Below are 18,550 nucleotides of genomic sequence, written 5' to 3' on the forward strand. Positions count from 1 at the left end.
ACCCATAATACACCAATACCCCCAATGGCCAGTCCGCCATTTTTGTAGTTAGACTATAGAAAACCTGTTTATGACCTTATAAATAATTTTATTAACAGCCCTCTTGACATGAAACAAGAACCAATCACCACACATCACTGCAGTCTGAGCTCGTGTTCCATCTTCCCCTCAGTCGTAAACAAAACTCCAAGGTACTTCAACTAATAATCATAAATTTTAATTTTGGAATAATATGCCTTTATTGCCAAAATATTTTGAATTTATTCCCATATTATTATGAATTTTCCACCAACCTAATTTGCCAAACATGATGGCTTGATTTTGTTTTGTTAATTTGTCATAATATTATGACTTTTTAAAAAATGGCACCTATATTCATTTATATTTCAACTCGATGGTACTAGAAGGATTTTTCCTCATAAATAAATCGTATTGGATTTTTCCAATATGAATGTATTCGCGTAAAATCTGGACTTTTTTCTTGATATAATACTTTTTTCTTTTAATAGTTTGACTTTGTTTTTCCCCGAGGGAATCCCAAAGGGATTAATGAAGTATTCTGTCTGTCTGTCTCCCCAACAATTCCCCAACAACTAGCATAATATTTGGACTAATAAACATTCTATTCTATTATTCTAACATCAGAACATTCTCTGTAATCTAATATTCAAAAAATTTATTCATTGTTTTGATTATTTGTATTTAAAATAATTTTTAACAAATATTTTAGCTTCATGCTACTGAAATGTTATTTTTCCTCATAATATTACCTTATTATTGTAAAATTAGGACTTTTCCCCATAAGATTACAACTTCTTGATCTTAATGATTTGACTTTATTCTTGTAAAATTACTGCAGATTTTATTAGTTTACTTGTTAAATATTTTTAGAATGTGCCGCGTGGCCAATAAAAAACACCCACAGAGTTGCAAATGGCCCCCGGGCTGCACTTTGGACACCCCGCCAGTCAGTGGAATTTTCATTCAATGACAATATGCATTTTTTTCCCTCACCATGTTCCTTAGTGTGTAGTATGTCACGTCCCCCCGATTGATTGTTACTTGATATATTTGACAGTAGTTTAAGAAGTCAATAACAAGCAGCGTTCAACCCCTCAAGAGTACACACTTTCAAGGCCGCACACAGAGAAACGTTCCACCTCATCATGGGCTGCCATTATTTTGTTCTCCTGTCATGCAAGTCATAGACAGAAGCTTGTGAAGTGAAGAAACTATTTATTCCATTCAACTCATAAAGGTAGCAAAATGGGCGACTGAGGCACTTTAATACAAAAGTTTCCTGCTTTAATAGATACTTTAGATGCTGAAAACTCACTGAAATCGCACATTATGATGATGTTGATTGAGGTCCAAATTGTATGCTTTGCAGGGAGTTTGACTCTATTATCCATTATTCATCCTGCTTATTTTAGATGACATTCCCACAGGGATCCTTGGAATTTTGCTACTCAACAGGCCACAACCATCATATTCAGATCCTCAATTACCACTCTGGTAAAAATACAAAAAAGGGGGCTGTGCATCTTACAGTGTACAGAGAAAAAGAAATAAAAATAGAGTTGAGTAAAAACAGAGTAAAAGATGCATTAAAATACAATATCCATACATTCATTCAGAACTAAAACAAGGCTAAAAGCAGGGGGGGGGGGGGGGGCGCAGCAGTCAGATATAAAAAGTTAGACATTAAAAACTGATTTAAACAGGTGGGTTTTGAGTTGTTTTTTGAAGGAGGGAAGGTCGGGGCAAAGCACATGATGGACATGTGAACAATTTTATGTTTTTGAGTATGTTAAAGTACTCAAAAACATGATTTAGATCCCTAAGAAATAATATTATTAATAATATAATAATAATAAAGAACGTCCAACTCTAACTGAAACTTACCCATTTTCCCATAAGAAATAGCATAAACTCAACCCAGATTGCTAAAATTGTTCATAATTACACATTTTTTTTGTTTTACATGCAAAAAAAACATTTTAAAATGCATATCATTACATATAAATGGGATACATGAACATTTAGTATCTTCAGTAAAGACGTGATTCTTGCAAAAGACATGGGCGTGGGCATGTGTTATTTTTTGAATTCCACATTGCTTCTCACCTAAAATATCAACTGTCTTTTGGATCATGGCTGCAAAATAAAGTCAAAAAAGTTACAAGTGCCACCATTTTCATAATGAAAGTGGCAAACTATTGAATTAAGCCAATTACTCATGGCAAAACGCAAAGGTGGTTTCTGACACATTGTGTATTTAATGAAGGTAAACGTAACCTTAAATGTTCATTCATTCTTTCATTTGTCATTTATATGCTTTTAAAATGTTCTTATGCATGTAAAACTATCATTGTAAAAGTACAGAAATGTTTTGTGTCCTTTTTGAAATGTGTGATGTAACTGTGTTAATTAGCAAAGAACTACAGTCATCTGCTGATGACATCATAGATGGGCTTCTGGTGAATACGCTAACTGACGTTCCACTCTTGTAGTAGTAAAGTAAAGAATAAATAAATAAAAAAGTAGTAAAGAATACGGTGGTACCCTGGTTTTCCTGAGAAACAAATTCCAAAAGTTCAGCCGAAAACCGGAGTGTACAAGGTATTTTTTCCTGTAGGAAAATATGTTAATCTGATTAATCTGTTGCAGACATCCAAAAATGAACAAAAAATGTATTTTTAAAATTATTTTATGATAACTAGAATTGTCCATGTGGACATCAATGTGAAATAATTATATATGATGAAGGAATGGAACATATAGTTTATGTGGGCTTCAGTATTTCTCAACTTCTTTAGCAAAGTGCTGGTACTTGCAAGTTTTCTTTGGCTGCATGTTGGTTTATTTATCAGTTGCTCTTAATTTAAAAAAATGCATTGACAATAAGATGGAGGCTGCTTTGTATTGTAGTCCATTTCTGCAAATCTCGAGGGAAAGTTAGAATTATGAGATGCTTTGACTTTTTATCTTGCAATTATGACTTTTCCTAACTCATAATCTTGACTTTGTATCTCATAATTATAACATTTTATTTCATAATTTAAACTTTTATCTCATAATTCTGACGTTTATCTCATGATTATGACTTACCATTGGGTATTTTTTTTTCTCAGTGGTGGAAATGGGCTTCAATAGATTTTTATTAGTATTATTAATGAAATTGTGAAGACTATAATCAATTTTGCTACTGTATATGCGGCCCTCAGTTGAAAAAGTTTGGACACCCTTGTTTGGTATTTCCTGTTTTGAATGTAATAAAAATATTTTTGGAACATTCCCATGTGCCACATGGGAATGTTCCGTATCAACACATGAAATCTCTAGTGGCAATTGTTTGCCAACTTTGATTGTGTTATGTGTACAATTAAGTAGACACTGTAGTACTAGCTCCGTAGTACTGTAATAGTCGATACTAAAAATGCAATAGTAAGGTAATGTGACAAGTATAGAAATTACAAGGCCATGTATGGATTTCATATTTCAGTGATGGAGTCAAGGGGATAAAACATGCCCCCCCACCCACTCCCCTCTTTTTTCCATATTTGTATCTTTGTGAAGTGGCAAATGAAAGCCAAAATGAAGGATGGGTTTTATGTTCATGCAAAAAATAGTCGGGGAGCTTGAGCTTTGTTTTTCTATTAATTGCTCTGTTTTCCTCTTAGATAAAGGTTGCAGGAGGCAGATATTTCAAATGTCATGCAAATGGCTATTGTCGACGTGCTAATTGGCATCAATACAACGGCTCATTTATTTTCTGGACGACCTGACCCGCATAATCAAATTGTACTCAGAGACAAATAGAGGGAATAAACTCTTCTCCATTTGTTGCTGTGAGACACAACAATAGTACATTCCACCACTTAGACAAAGGCTGGTAGGCTGCACCGCCCAGGACGTCTGGATTGTTCCTGCCTCCTGCACCCCTTCCTTACCCTGATGGGAGTGTTTGCCTCTGATTGCTATGACAATAACACATTGTCAGCGATTTTACATATGGTGACTTCTAGACATGAAATAACACTCCTATAGTCACCTTATACTCATTTTACCCAATTTCGTAGGCATAATAACATAAAATAAGACTTATGATGTCTTTAATTGCCTTAGATTTGTATGTTCATTCATTTACTCATTTCTATTATTGCAAATACTTCATTTATGTCACTAATAAGTACAGTATGCTTAAATATGCACATTTTTATACCAATAAATGGCTGTAGTCAACCACAAAACAGCAATATTTTATTAATTGACCAGTTCAGAGTGTACCCCGCCTCTTGCCCGAAGACAGCTGGGATAGGCTCCAGCATACCCGTGATCCGAGTGAGGATAAGTGGCATAGAAAACAATGGATGGATGGATTTATGGATTAATTATTTTTTTTAAATGGGATATAGTGAAGCCACGAAATTGGAACTGCAAAATGGCGAGGAATGATTGTATTTAATGAAGCAAATTTTATTTCAAACTGACCCATTAAAAGCCATTTTTATACAATTTGAATGGATCTTGAATTTAGTTAGATGTTTGTTTTGGACTAATACCAATACATAGGAAACTAACAGCCCAATAAATTGTTTATAGTGCAAAAACAAACAAACAAAAAAATTAAAAAGGCAGCAGCTGTACTATTACACCACTTTCTGCCTTGTATTTGATTTGTAAATATGAAAATGCTCCAGTTTTTACTGAAAAAAATGTTAAAAAGGATTGGACACGAAACAAAAATACAGATAAAACCAATCACTGGAAAAAATATTAATATTTATATTATGTTATTAGTGGATGGTGACCACTTGCAAGTCATTTTTAAAATCGTTTTTTTCTTACTGTCAAGCGTTTTTCAGTACCCTGAAAAGCCCTATACAAATACAATGTATTGTTATTATCAACCCATCTATTTTCTACTAGGATCGCAGGTACTATTATTATTATTATTACTTTAAAAGAATGCCCTATTATCATTACATCCATGCTGTAGAATATTCTATTGTATAAAAGCACAATTACTTTTAGACAACAAGTGACTACACACAGATATATTTTTATATTTTTAGCAGCCTCATTTCCAATCTTCCCTCAACTATTTTCATGGACCAGTGAATCATTAAATTGAATAATTCCAATGTTGCTGTATAAAATGAAGGCTTCAGGTTTGAAGTCTCACATAATTAAAGCTACCAAACATGTGTGCCCCCCCCAAGGAGGTTCAATAAACTTGCATTCATTTTGAGCTGATAATACCCAAGGAGGAAGATTGGTGAATGGTTGTTTGTCTATATGTGGCCTGTGATTGGCTGGCGACCAGTCCAGGGTGTACCTTGCCTCTCGCCCGAAGACAGCTGTGATAGGCTCCAGCACCCTTGTGACGATAAGCGGTATAGAAAGTGGATGGATGGCACTCCACACACCATAATAAAGAAAATAACATCACACTTCTCTAATTGACAATAATCCTCAACACATCAAGTATTTTAATGTTGCCAAATAGTCACATCCTTCTGTAGCTGCAGCAGCATGACCATCCTGATTATACTGACTGATATCAAATTGTTAGTACTGCAAATACACCCAGTACTCCATTCCAAATCGATGAAGAATGAGATACTCAATTGGATTGTATCCAAGAATGGAAACGTCGCTTCGTTTTCCACACTGCTGAATGCACAATGTGTTTTTGGCCCCTTTGTACGTAATCTAATGTGATCGTGGGCACAAAGACTTAAATTATTACAGATAGCTGACAGGCATGTACGGCTCACTGACCAAAACAGCTCTTGTAAAGGCAGGAAACTGAGCTATTTTTACAGTTAGAGCCAGGAGACGGACAAACGGCGACCCGGGCCAAAGGGAAAGAATGAAGCTGTAATTATGATTAATCATCATGAGGATATATATATATATATATAAGACTTTTTGAAACGTCATCTTCTGTGATTGTATATAATTATATCATCCCGTCTCAGTGTGAAAGATTTATTTAATGGTTATTCAAACATGGTCATTTTAAATTAAATGTAAGCATCATGGCTACTCTGCCACGGAAACAGAGAAAATTCAAGTTCAACTAAGAGGATTTAAGTAGAGTTCTTACATAGACCTGACTCATAATAAATGCACTAGAAACACATTCATAGCTTAAGTACCCATTTCCAACAAACATTTATTTTATTTGCATAGAGTTTATTTTATCTTTTAAGTATACTTGATTATCTTTATTGAACCTAATACAGTTTAAAGGTTATCGGTGGGGGGGGGGGGGGGGGTGAAAAGCAGCTGACCTTTCCGTTTTAATTATCTCAAAGTCAAGACTTATGATCACCCTCCTTCTCTGTAGAAAACAGCTATTAATAAAGTTGTTATCTCCTAAGCTTTTGAGGCTTTAATTTTTATTGGTATGCAGGTTGTGGCAGCACAGGGGGGTGTTGGGGGGGGGGGGTGAGCACGACTGCCTCAGGAGTCAGGAGATCCCGACTGGAATCTTTGCTGGACCATCTCTGTTTATTATTTTGAGATTATAATTTGTTTCCAATGCAGCCCTAATATTTCGTAAGTACCAGACAATGCTATTGAGCTAGCTGACCACCATACATTTTGGACAAATGGAACAGCATCTGAAACCGGCATGACGAGGGACGGAGGACTGTGATCCTTAGTAGGCTGCATTTAGAGGTGAAAACAACATGAAAATTAAGATGACGACTGTGATGGATTTGTGAGAGAAGATTAATGAAAAAAATACGGTGAGTATTTCATGAACAAAAGTATGTGGCTCCACCATAAGACAGAAGACCATAGGAAGGTCAAGCTGGACAGTCGGACAAATACTATTTTATTTTGAGGTCTATTGAAGTAATATTCTTGGTATGATCTACCTGTAGTGTGGGAGGTGGCAGGCTGCACAATAATTATGCTGGAGTGTTAATTTTGTACTTGCTGTGTACTAAGTGCATGGATGACAGGAAGTTGAGGGGGTGTATTGCATTCTGTCTGCTAAATGTAACAGCTGGAACAATGCAGCAGGTCACTGAAAGCGCAAATGGAAATTATACAGCTTCTTTACATAATCCACCAATAGTAAATCAATGTACACACCAGGGATAAAGTTGGCCCGCTGAACGTAAGGAGCTATATGTCTTAACGGGCTATGCAGTTGAACAACACCAGTGTGGTAAATACATCATGAATAGTCTTTTCTGCCCCTATCCTTTTTTACAATACAGGTATTAAAACATCACACCTAAATATTAATATTCCCATTTCCACATTAAATGATAATTTTATATGATTTGTCTGTAAGATTGATATTCAACTCCTACTCCTAAAGAATGCTCCTCCTGATAGGATTTTCCTCTTGTGTTTTGATTTAAGCAAATCAGAATGTTGCTTCAGATTTACATTCATAGTTTTGTGCTTTGTGGCTCATTCTGAAAATGAGTCACCGATTCAGAAGTGCGTAAGCAATTTCCCAAGCATCCCGATGGGTGTCCTCCCACCATCTGAAGCCTTAACGGTTCAAATTTTCTCCTGCTTGCTGAAGGGCTGTCAGATGAGACAGCCCTTGTATTGACTGGTGGATAACAATAAGGTGACCTGGCCATCCCATCTCCTGGAACGTCTCTTATTGCATGCTGGGAACAAACATAAAGTGAAAAATAATATGAGTAATAAGTAGCTGGGGAGGTGTGACAAATTGTCCATAGGTATGAATGTGAGTGTGAATGGTTGCTTGTCTATATGTGCCCTGTGATTGGCTGGCCACCAGTCCAGGGTGTACCCTCTTGCCCAATGTCAGCTGGGATAGGCTCCATCATACGACAAGCAGCATAGAAAATGATTGTATTTTCATAATTACAGTATAAGAAACCTGTTTATGATACGGTTTATATGGTTTTAAACATTATTAAAGCCCTGTAGACATGAAGTAACACCCCTCTAGTGACAGTTACACTCCTATTATGTATTATTTACACCGGATTGGCCAACTATTATTTTTACAGGGACTCTAGATGATGGCTAGCAAGCTTGCAAATGAACCAGTCAGTCTGCAATTTATGTCTTCAAAAGTTAAGAAAGCGTACCACTTCCACATGAAATGGGAGTGCAAGGTAGGGTAGTGTAATAAGAATGGATGTCTCATCCATTATTAACATTACTGCTGCCTAGCGGCCAGAATACTACATATCACATGCATTTCAAAATATTTTGACTAATAACAGACCATAGTCTACCACAAAAAAAATGTGATATTGTGAGGGACGACTGCATGTATCGGTTTTCGTACAGCCAAACAGAGTAGTCGGCATCCACACATTGGTGACTCTTCTAGAATTAGGATGCTATAGACAAATCCTGGCCATGGAATCCTTTAATCGTCTTTATTGCGTGTAATTTGCACAGGAGACAGGGGGTCATGACCCTTGCAATAATCAGATCCCGCAGATACCCCCCGAATATAATCATAAGTCATCATATCTGGAAATGATGATGATGATGATGATGATGGCTGTGATTGCCTGAGAGACGAGGAAGAGTAAATGAACTTGTTGGGAATAGTGGAGCCAGATAGGCTCCTGCATAAGCAGCATAACTGATAAGTGACACAGAAAATGGACAGATGGATGGATGGATGGATGGTGTATTTTGGCATGATTGACATCTTCAGTTCATTTGGAGGTCTTAATACATACATAAATATGTCATCGTTTATCTTTCTATTCATTAAATATAGTAAAAGTGGGCATATATCAGACACAATGGATGGTATGATTAATCATGATTAATTCAGTTAAACTGTGATTAATCATGATTAATTCATTTATCCTTGGGCTTAATTGTGATTAATTAGTGAGAACTGTGATTAATCTGATTAAACTTTTTAATCATTTGACAGCCCAAATATTATAGTCACTATTTGAGAAGCACTAGGTTATGTAAAAGTGAATAGTTTAGTTCAACCCAAACCACTGCTTCTTCACGGGGTACATTATGATACATAGTGATAGAAATAACGAATGAGAAACCAAACAATGTGTCTACACTGGTTAGGGTGTAAGTAGTATACTGTGTGCCAGAAGGGTTCAAAATGTATTGGGATTTGCTCCAACTTTTGTGTTTTTTACAAATTACATTGGATTTTTTGCCTAATTTACTGTTTTTTTGTTTTGTTTTTTTAATTTGACGAGGGGTCACAATTGCTCAAAGCCTTGATATTATGTTACAGCACACACAATGGCGGTCCAACTACACCAACATTGATGATGAACATGATGCTCAAGTTTCAAACTGACTGTGATCACTAAAACCACACAGTAAACAGTAATGTGTGACTAGAAAACATGACATCATCAAAAGAGGAAATAAGTATTTTTTAAAATAAATAATTAAAATATAATAATTCTTTATTAATATTAATAAAATTATAAATAATAATTTTCAATAAATGTAAAGAAATGGTTCTGCAATATTATTACTTTATCCCCATAATATTTTGACTTTATTCCCATAATATTATGACTTTATCCCTATAATATTTTGACTTTATTCCCATAATATTGAGACTTTATTCCCATAATATTATGACTTTATCCCTATCATATTTAGACTTTGTAATAATATTATGACTTTATTCCCATACTATTCAACATTTTTCCCACTCACTACTCCTACTCACTACAATGTCCAACTATTTAAATTTTCTTCCTATACATTTTCTTTTTGTAATAACATTGCGACGTTATAACTTTTTCCACAGCATAATTTTCCATAAATGACAACTTTGACAACTATTGTTTGTAAATGACAACTATTGTTTTGTGTGCTACTCTGTGGAAATGTGGCTCTCGTCATTATGGTGACCAAATTCCAGTATGTCCTCCTTCCAGCCAACCTTGTGGCTAACTTGTTCTGATCCACTAAACTGAAAGGTCAATCAAAGGTCATTCAAAGCCCCATGCAAATACTGAATGTTAAGGTGACAGTGTGATGTACAGGATTTGTTTATATGTAAATGTTGGGTTTGCCACACTCACTCGACGGTGTCCTCCCAGCTGCACCAGCTTTTCTGATCCAGCTCTTGCATGTCCAGCCTGAATTTGGCCAGACAGAACTCCTCGATGGCATATTCATAATGGGGTCCACAACCAAGTGCTGACAGACACTGAGTCACTGTTGAAAGAAAGACAAGGCAAGTGCATGAAGATGGAAAACAACTAAATCCCAAAGATTGTCATCATCAAATAGAACATGGAATAGGAATGTGTTGTCAGTGTGGCAGAAACAATGAAAAGCACTTTTTAGTCTGATTGGATATTTGTTTAGTTTCCAGTCCACTTTCTGTTCTCTTCTGGGGCTGAGTTGTTTCCTTTGATGGCTAGAAAAAAAAGGCTCACTCAGATATGAAATGTCGGTACACAACGCTTCAGCCAAGTCCAGTCAAGGATTCAAGGTGTTTACTTGTCATTCCAATAAAAACATTTACATTCTTGGAATGAAATAGGTCACTGAAGGTTTGGCAGCAGCCAGCAATAAATAATACAGATAAATATACGATATTGAGCAAAATTGCATAGGCGGATTGGTAGACTGGTTGTGTATCCTGTATGTGTGTCTGTTTGTTGTTAGGATGCCCCCGAAACCTTCTCCATGATGGAAGCGGGTCTCTGTCTTCTGGAAGTGAAGACGTCCGTGGTAAAATGAGGCTGTGCAGATCCCGACAGTTGTTTAGGAGGTCCAGTGCCCAGTTGCAAAAGGAGGGGCTCGGTCCTTGTGGGTGTTTCTCTACTGGTGTGAGTCAGATGATGGTGTTGAAGGCTGACATGAAGTCGATGAAGAACAGGTGTACATCCATAGGTGTCCTTCTTCTACAGGTGTGTGAGGGTGGTGTGTGTGATGTAATTGATGGCAATCTTCTCAAAGCACCTTGTGACTATCGGTGTGAGACTCTCAGTGAAATGATGCTCCATTCTACAATCATATACCTCCTTAGCTTTCCTGATACCTCCTGCCTCCTGGATGTTCTGAGAGCAGCTCATATGAGTTTCAGATTAGATTTTACATCTCCGTCCATATCCCATCCCGATGAACCTGAGGACAGATGATGCATATTCCTGCAGCTCCACCGCTCCTTATCTCATAGCAGTCCACCAGCATGAGGACAGCATCCCAGTGATGGTCCTCAGCAGGTCTTGTGTGTGAGGATGACAGGCCGAGATGCACATGATAGAGATGTGAGAGGCATGTTGATCCTTCGAATGCAAATGTTCTTTGATTTTTTAGAAAGTGCAGGAGCATAAAAAGATGACCTTTGACCTGGCATTTCCATGCTTAATCTCTACTTACTGTTGATGTGACTCGTGGAAATCAGTGATCCATGTAGTGATCCATGTATGAATGCTCACTCAGACGCTCATCAGTGTCTGTAAATCTTCTGGACTAATAAATGTAAAATGTTTTGGTATCTAATCATGACAAGCATTATTATAAGCCACACAGGAATGACAAAAAACATAAAAAATAAGAGGGAATAATAAAAATACGAGAATAATAGTACAGACATTTTCTTAAGTTAAAATCACTGAAATTGCGGCATTTTCCAATCAGGGATGCTCACCTTATTTATTTTTTTATTTGGGCAAATACACGAAACACCACAGTGCATCTCCCAAAATACAACTCTCCATTATTTACATCTGTATTCAACTATCTGATCACAAGCTCAAAAAGGAGTAGGCTAAAGCAAAAGCTTATAAATGCCTACCCCTTTTTGCAAGATATAATCATGTTCATGCCACTGTCTTGTTTTCCCCTGTTATTATTATCATTGCAGTATTATTGTTGTTTTTATTATTATTGTTATTGTTTCATTATCATTATTATCATTATTGTTATAATCTTTATGATTATTACATCATTATAATCATCAATAATATTACCATTTGCATCATTATAGTTAACAATTTTTGGATTTTTTTATTTATTTAATTTTACAGACTTCATTGCTTCTTATAGAGTGCAGTATCATTCCATCTGTTATTTTCTGAAATCCGCAGTATTTGTGCTTTTATTGTCAATTTATTAGCCCATTTTTTTGTGACATTTACATATCATTTTCTGGATTGCAAGATTAGACATCTTGTGCATTAAAAAACAAGAACTTCAGACTGTGTCTGGACAGGTGACCAACCCAAACATCAGTATCTTCTTGTTAAACCCTACCTGAGGTTTTTAGACGTGTTAATTAGTTTGTGTGTTTCTAGTCTTGTGCATTAAAAAGCAAGGTTTTACCGATGACCAGCTCCAGCCCCAGTCTTCACTTGCTGTGCCTAATCTGGGTTGTTTGTTTGCATTGTATTGCCTTATCTCAGGGTTTGAATGTCTTCACTATTATAATCAACATTGTGGCTCCAAGCCTGCTCCAGAGCCTCCACAAGTCCCCATCCCCAAACAGTCTAATGTCACATGCTTAAATGACTATAGACCCGTGGTACCCCCCCCCATACTAGCAAAATACCTGGAGAGAAAGGCCATGCCAATTTGTATACAGAGGGAACAGACTAACAGTGGATGCCATTGCTATTTTACTCCACACACTCCTGGAACATCTAGACCTCATCTAGACCTCTGGCTGTCAGCTCTTTCATTGTAGTTCAGCTTTCAACGCAGCACAGCCGACCAAGCAAGTTACACAACCTAGGTCTGAATACCACTCGCTACAATTGGATTTTGGACTTCCTAATTAACCACACACAGTTATGTGAAAGTGGGCAAGCATACTTCTTCCACACGTCCTATCGATGCAGGGTCCCCACAGGGCCCAGCGGTCTACATGACAGCTTATTCCAACGACATCACAATGCTAGGGCTTATTAACAGCAGAAACGAGACAGCTAGCATCACAGCTGACCACAACCTGGTCTTGAAAGCAACCCCAGGCTCACACTGAATCCGTTACGACCTCTGGAAGCATTTCGTAAGATGGAAATCCCTGTGGTAGGCTCACACTAGCTCGAAGCGATGCAGTTCTATCTCTGGTGGCCGTACGGCACAACGGAAATAATCCGTTTGGGGTTTACCTTTTTTTCAGATGCCGAAGACAGAGGAGCACTCTCTGGTCAAGCTGACAGAAAACGAGCATCTTATGAGCTACAGGTATCGACTCTTTCCATCTTTCGGCTAGCAATGCTGCTACAATAACAATATCACTCTAGCTCAGGGGTCTCACACACGCGGCCTGTGGACCAAATGTGGCCCACAGGACACTAGTTTGAGGCCCCCCGCCTTGATATGAAAGTTTAATGTTAGTGCGGCCCGCGCAAGTTTGATATGGATGCTGTGTGGTATCATGTACCCAGAAAAAATGATTACGTTTGATTAATGTTCATGTTAAAGGTTAAATAACTGTTAATAGTTATCCTCCCTATCCCTGTGGAAGTGGTAAGTTTTTGGCTATTTAAGTTTAAAGGAAATAACTTGAAGGCTACCGTTTAGGTCGCTAGCTCTCTAGTTTGCGAGTTAGCATGTGTCTCAAGACCCTGCAGTTGCGCAATATGTTGTAAATAAAAAAAGTATAAATGTGACTATAGCCGTGTTTTGTCATGTCTACAGGGCTCTAATAATGCTTTGTTAATTTTAATCTGAAAATAATAATTTGTCTACCCACCAACTATATGTGGTTTCTTAAGTTTTTATTATTTGCCGTTTTATTATTATTATTATATTTATTTATTACTGATTGATTTTCTTTATTCTTGATTTGTTTATTTATTTTTCATCTTATTTCGTGCAGAAAAAATTAAGATATTTGAGAACAATGGAATGTTTTATCAGAGCTTTTATTGTAGAAAATCGGAACCAAAGCACTGAAAAAGTTTGTATATTTTTCTGTTTTTAATAAATGCGTTTTTTTTGGGGGGGGAAACCTGATGCGGCCCAGCCTTGCCCAGACCCTAGCTCCAGTGGCCAGTGGCTCCAGTAAATTGAGTTTGAGACCCCTGCTCTAGCTTGTAGCTATGAAAATTGAACACTGTTGGCATTTTTTTTTTTTGCTAGGACTTTAGCGTCAAAATCAGCTGCACAGTGGACGAGTGGTTAGCACGCAGGGGTTTGCCCGGTTTTTGTCCGAGTACTACGGCTAGGTTTACTGGCAACTCCAAATTGTCCATAGGTATGAATGTGAGTGTGAATGGTTGTTTGTCTATATGTGCCCTGTGATTGGCTGGCAACCAGCCCAGGGTGTACCCCGCCTCTCGCCTGAAAACAGCTGGGATAGGCTCCAGCATGCCCGCAACCCTTGTGAGGATAAGCGGTAGAAAATGAATGGATGTTAGCTAACTCAAACTAACTTGTTTTCTCCCACTAGAATGCGGAGCAAAGGGAAAGAAATGTGTTCATGTTTTACATAAGGATGTTGAATGATTTAAAAAAAAACATTGCAGTTCCACTTTAACATCAAGACAACCAAATAAATAAGGCATTTTTGCAAAACATCCATCCTCAATTGACAACAAGATTGTAGAGAGTCATACATTCTAATTCCTGGGTGCGACTGTGATAGATGACCTGTCCTGGGGCATTAACGCTGCTTTAGCTGTAGGAAAGGCCCAACTTCTGGTGAACTTTTACAACTGCGCCAGTTAATGTGGTTTTCCAGCAGACACTCCAGTGAATGGAGCAGGGAAAATCATCGGAAGAAGACTTCCGCAGATGAGTACCACCCACACCACACGCTGCCTGAGATGAGTACATAACATCCTGCAGGACAGGTACCATCCTGCCCATGACCTGTTAAGGTACACATATATAGAACTGCAGTATGTGTGATCTGGACATTGGCATTGCTGCACCAACTTCATAATACTCAAACATCTGACTGTTTTATATTCTGCTGTTGAACCTTACATTATCTGTCTTTAAATTGCACCACATTTGCATTTTTGCTACTTTGCAGCATAATAATTACATCTAAACTCGCCTCCAGCCTCCACCTTTTATCTTGCAGTGAGGACTACTTGTTTCATTCATCACACAACGTTCTTCTATCACATGTTCTGACACACTGACAGTCAAGTACCGAGTCCAAATGAGGCTTAAGTGTCACGAGTAGAAATTTAATGAAGAAAGAATGAAGAAACATTTCTGTTTTTAATCCCGCTCTGTAAAACAGGGGCTGCACGGCGGTTGAGTGGTTAGCGCGCAGACCTCACAGCTAGGAGACCTGGGTTTGGTCCCACCCTCGGCCATCTCTGTGTGGAGTTTGCATGTTCTCCCCGTGCATGCGTGGGTTTTCTCCGGGTACTCCTGTTTCCTCCCACATTCCAAAAACATGCTAGGTTAATTGGTGACTCCACTCAATTGTCCCTAGGTATGAATGTGAGTGTGAATGGTTGTTTGTCTATATGTGCCCTGTGAGTGCCCTGATTGCCCGAAGACAGCTGGGATAGGCTCCAGCACCCCCGCGACCCTCGTGAGGATAAGCGGTAGAAAATGAATGAATTTAAAACAGGACGAGATCTATCGCACTTCGCAAATGCATGATTCCTATGCTCTCAGTGTGCCACGGAAGCCGACTGTGCACTGACAGCACTGTTGCTCAGTGAAAACACAAAATACAGAACGATACGTCCTCAAACACCGCAAACTCTCCAATGACGCCATAAACAACGTTGCATGATTTGTCGCTAGTCACTGTTGAGAAAAGATGTCGCTAAGGGTTTGGAATCTCCCCAATTTGGCAACACCGAGCATGAGGCGATGCCTCAAAGAATAGGACAGCCATCCCTATGGAAATGATCATCAATGATACTTAATAGTTTTGCATTTTATATTATTACAATACAAACATCTTAACTGGACGATTCAATGAAAGTAGCGTAATCCATCATAGTGTCTCTGTGTTCCGCCCGTGTTAGCTGCTCCGTCAGCAAATTTCCATTAGAGATGAGTATCAGCAGTGTGTTGGTCATGGGTCGTTTGACATTGTTAACACAGTGTGCAGCCTTTGACTCCTCCGAGTTGGAAAGTGTCAAATAGGCTACACACGGCAGACATATTTTTCCACTCATAGGCCAAGACTAATTAGGATGTCAGATCCGATGCACACAAAGAAACTGCTGCTATTTTCTCCCAAAGTCCCCACACCTTCTAGCTCACTTTCACCATGTTCATATCTGATGATTCATCATATGGAAATCTCCATTTTTGGCTTTTCATCTGTAAATTGTGTTTGACCGCCTCCACCCTTATTATCCAATATAGCAGCAGACCACCCACCACCGTGGCTTTTAAACCCCTTTTAGTCACCGCTCATAGACTGTTTCCACCTTAGTTCACTTCAGACTTTTTACCCTTTCATAGATTTATACATATTTTTAAACCCACACAATCCAACACTTCCTGTACAAAACACTGAGTGTTTCAAATGGAAATAGAAAAACAGTCAGGATTGGAAACACAACTTAGTAGCAGACTTCCTGGGGTATCCTGCTTATGTCTTGGTTGTTGCTGTATATTTACCACCATATCTGCTTCTTGCATAAAGTTTTATGCTCATTAAAAGGAAAATTCAAAGCTCTTTTAACGCTAACTGCAAAATCTACATCAAGTTCAATGGCCTATTGGAAGAAGCCCAAGTAGTTGTTGTTAAAGACATCACAGAGCTGGAATAAACTTTTTATGATCAGTTAACTACAGCCCTACTGAGGAATATCGGAGCGATATTAGAATTGACATTAAATACAGCAGACGTGTGTATGCCAATTTAAACAGTATACTGTATTTTCTGCATTCTAATTACAAATAAATGACCAATGATGATGACCAATAACGGGTGGCCCGCCTCGTTTGCTTTATTCCCATGCATGGTACGAGACGTTAAATGAGCTGAATGAGCATGGCATCTTTTCTGACAAGCGGTGCATATATTGGATGGATTAGAGGACAGGAAGTGAGGAGGAGAGCGGCACATTGACCACCGGTGTCGCTCTTTTTCAGTTTGAACTCTGGCCCTGTCACTCACTAGCTAACACACACACACGTACCTCAGCTGACATCTAATCAGGCAGTCGGAGACCCATGGGGTGAATTTAATAATAACATCTCTAACATTGCAAACTAGAGAGGTGGATCGAGGACGGATTTTCTTCAAAGACATTAAGAAATACGCAATTTATCCCTTCTTCTCTTAGGCCTTGTCAGAAATCCATTGCACCCCCTACAACACACACACACACACACACACACATACACACAAAATCCAGCTCCTCACCAGTGACTCCATAACTTTAAATTGCCATGAAGCTTCACAAGCTGCTCTCGCCCTCCTGGGTACGCTGACTGTGAATATTAAACCCCTCAAGCGTGTTTCACTGCAGCGTGGCAATGTTTTGTTGAAAAAGTAGCAGCAACAATAAGCCACCAGCTACGAATACAACCTGAAGCGATCTGGTTGAGGTCCACATCGGAGGAGACGTACAATAAGCCATCGTAATGTAACATCAATAACAATACACACAGAACCCCCAAGCCATCCCACCAACAATTAAGATTCAGGTGGAGGTCTCCATGTAGTGATTGATTCATGTATTGATGAGGATGCATGTCTTTGGTCAATATTGTGTATCACACGCAGATAGTAAATGCCACACGGGTGGCTTTGGCTCATTGCATTGATCAGTGTGGTCACTCTATCCCGGGCATAGAACCAATCTGCAGCTTCCATATTATACAGTGGAACCTAGCTTAGCATACCCGCTTATCGGTTTACGTAAAAAATGTACGAAAAAATGTTGCTCGTAACATGTATTTATTACTAAGCATGCAGGAAGTCGTTATCCTCCAGCTCTGTCGCCTGGCTATGACATCATCAGCAGATGGCTCTGTAGTTCTTTGCGTTCTAACCCAGTTACACAACAAGTTTTTTTGCGTTTCTTATTGATCACGGTTGAAAAATAACCCACAGCGGAGTCAAAGAAAGTTACAAGTGCCAGTATTTTCATAAAGAAGGTGAGAAACACTCTTCAATTCAAGAAATACTGTATAACTGAAAATATAAAATGAGGCAATGTAGTTTGTGAAAAATACATCCAGTATGTGTACATTGTATTCAAAACAGCACACAGAGAGTGCCGGCATTTTCCATCATTATTTTTCATATCAAAAGGCCACTGCATTTGATGTGATGAAAATATATAAATTTAGCTGTAAGAGAATAAGGTCTAATAACAAACCCAGCATGAGTGCTTGCGTGTTGTGAGCAGGGATTTTGAAGAGTAACGAGCACGCCGATATCTAATGAGTCCAAAGTGCCATTCGTGGTTATACTAACAGGCTGTTTAATGGGCAGCAGTTAAGCAGCTAATAAGCTACAGCATCTTGCCTGCAAACTGCTGTTAGCAGATTGTTTGTTTGGAAGAGGTGTGTGTTGCTGTCAGTAAGTTAGATAAGAAGGAAGACTATAGCAGAGTAGACAATGTGGGGCTTTGTTTCTATTCTGTGTCCTGAGTGTATTTGCCAACAGCAGAGGCGCACGTTA

The 18,550-nt window shown here is 38.3% G+C and overlaps 1 protein-coding gene across 1 annotated transcript in view; it reads right to left on the reverse strand.

Annotated features, from left to right (window-relative positions):
• The window catches only part of LOC131136089 (receptor activity-modifying protein 1-like), a 44,589-nt gene that overhangs the window by 3,701 nt on the left and 22,338 nt on the right, over window positions 1-18,550 (reverse strand). The window contains exon 2 of the mRNA XM_058082589.2: window positions 10,053-10,188. Within this exon, the coding sequence (XP_057938572.2) occupies window positions 10,053-10,188 (136 nt within the window). The remainder of the gene's footprint in view (window positions 1-10,052; window positions 10,189-18,550) is intronic.

Source organism: Doryrhamphus excisus, linkage group LG12, assembly GCF_037039965.1.
Source record: "Doryrhamphus excisus strain RoL-2023G ecotype Guam linkage group LG12, RoL_Dexc_Guam_v1.1, whole genome shotgun sequence".
Taxonomy (NCBI): domain Eukaryota; kingdom Metazoa; phylum Chordata; class Actinopteri; order Syngnathiformes; family Syngnathidae; genus Doryrhamphus; species Doryrhamphus excisus.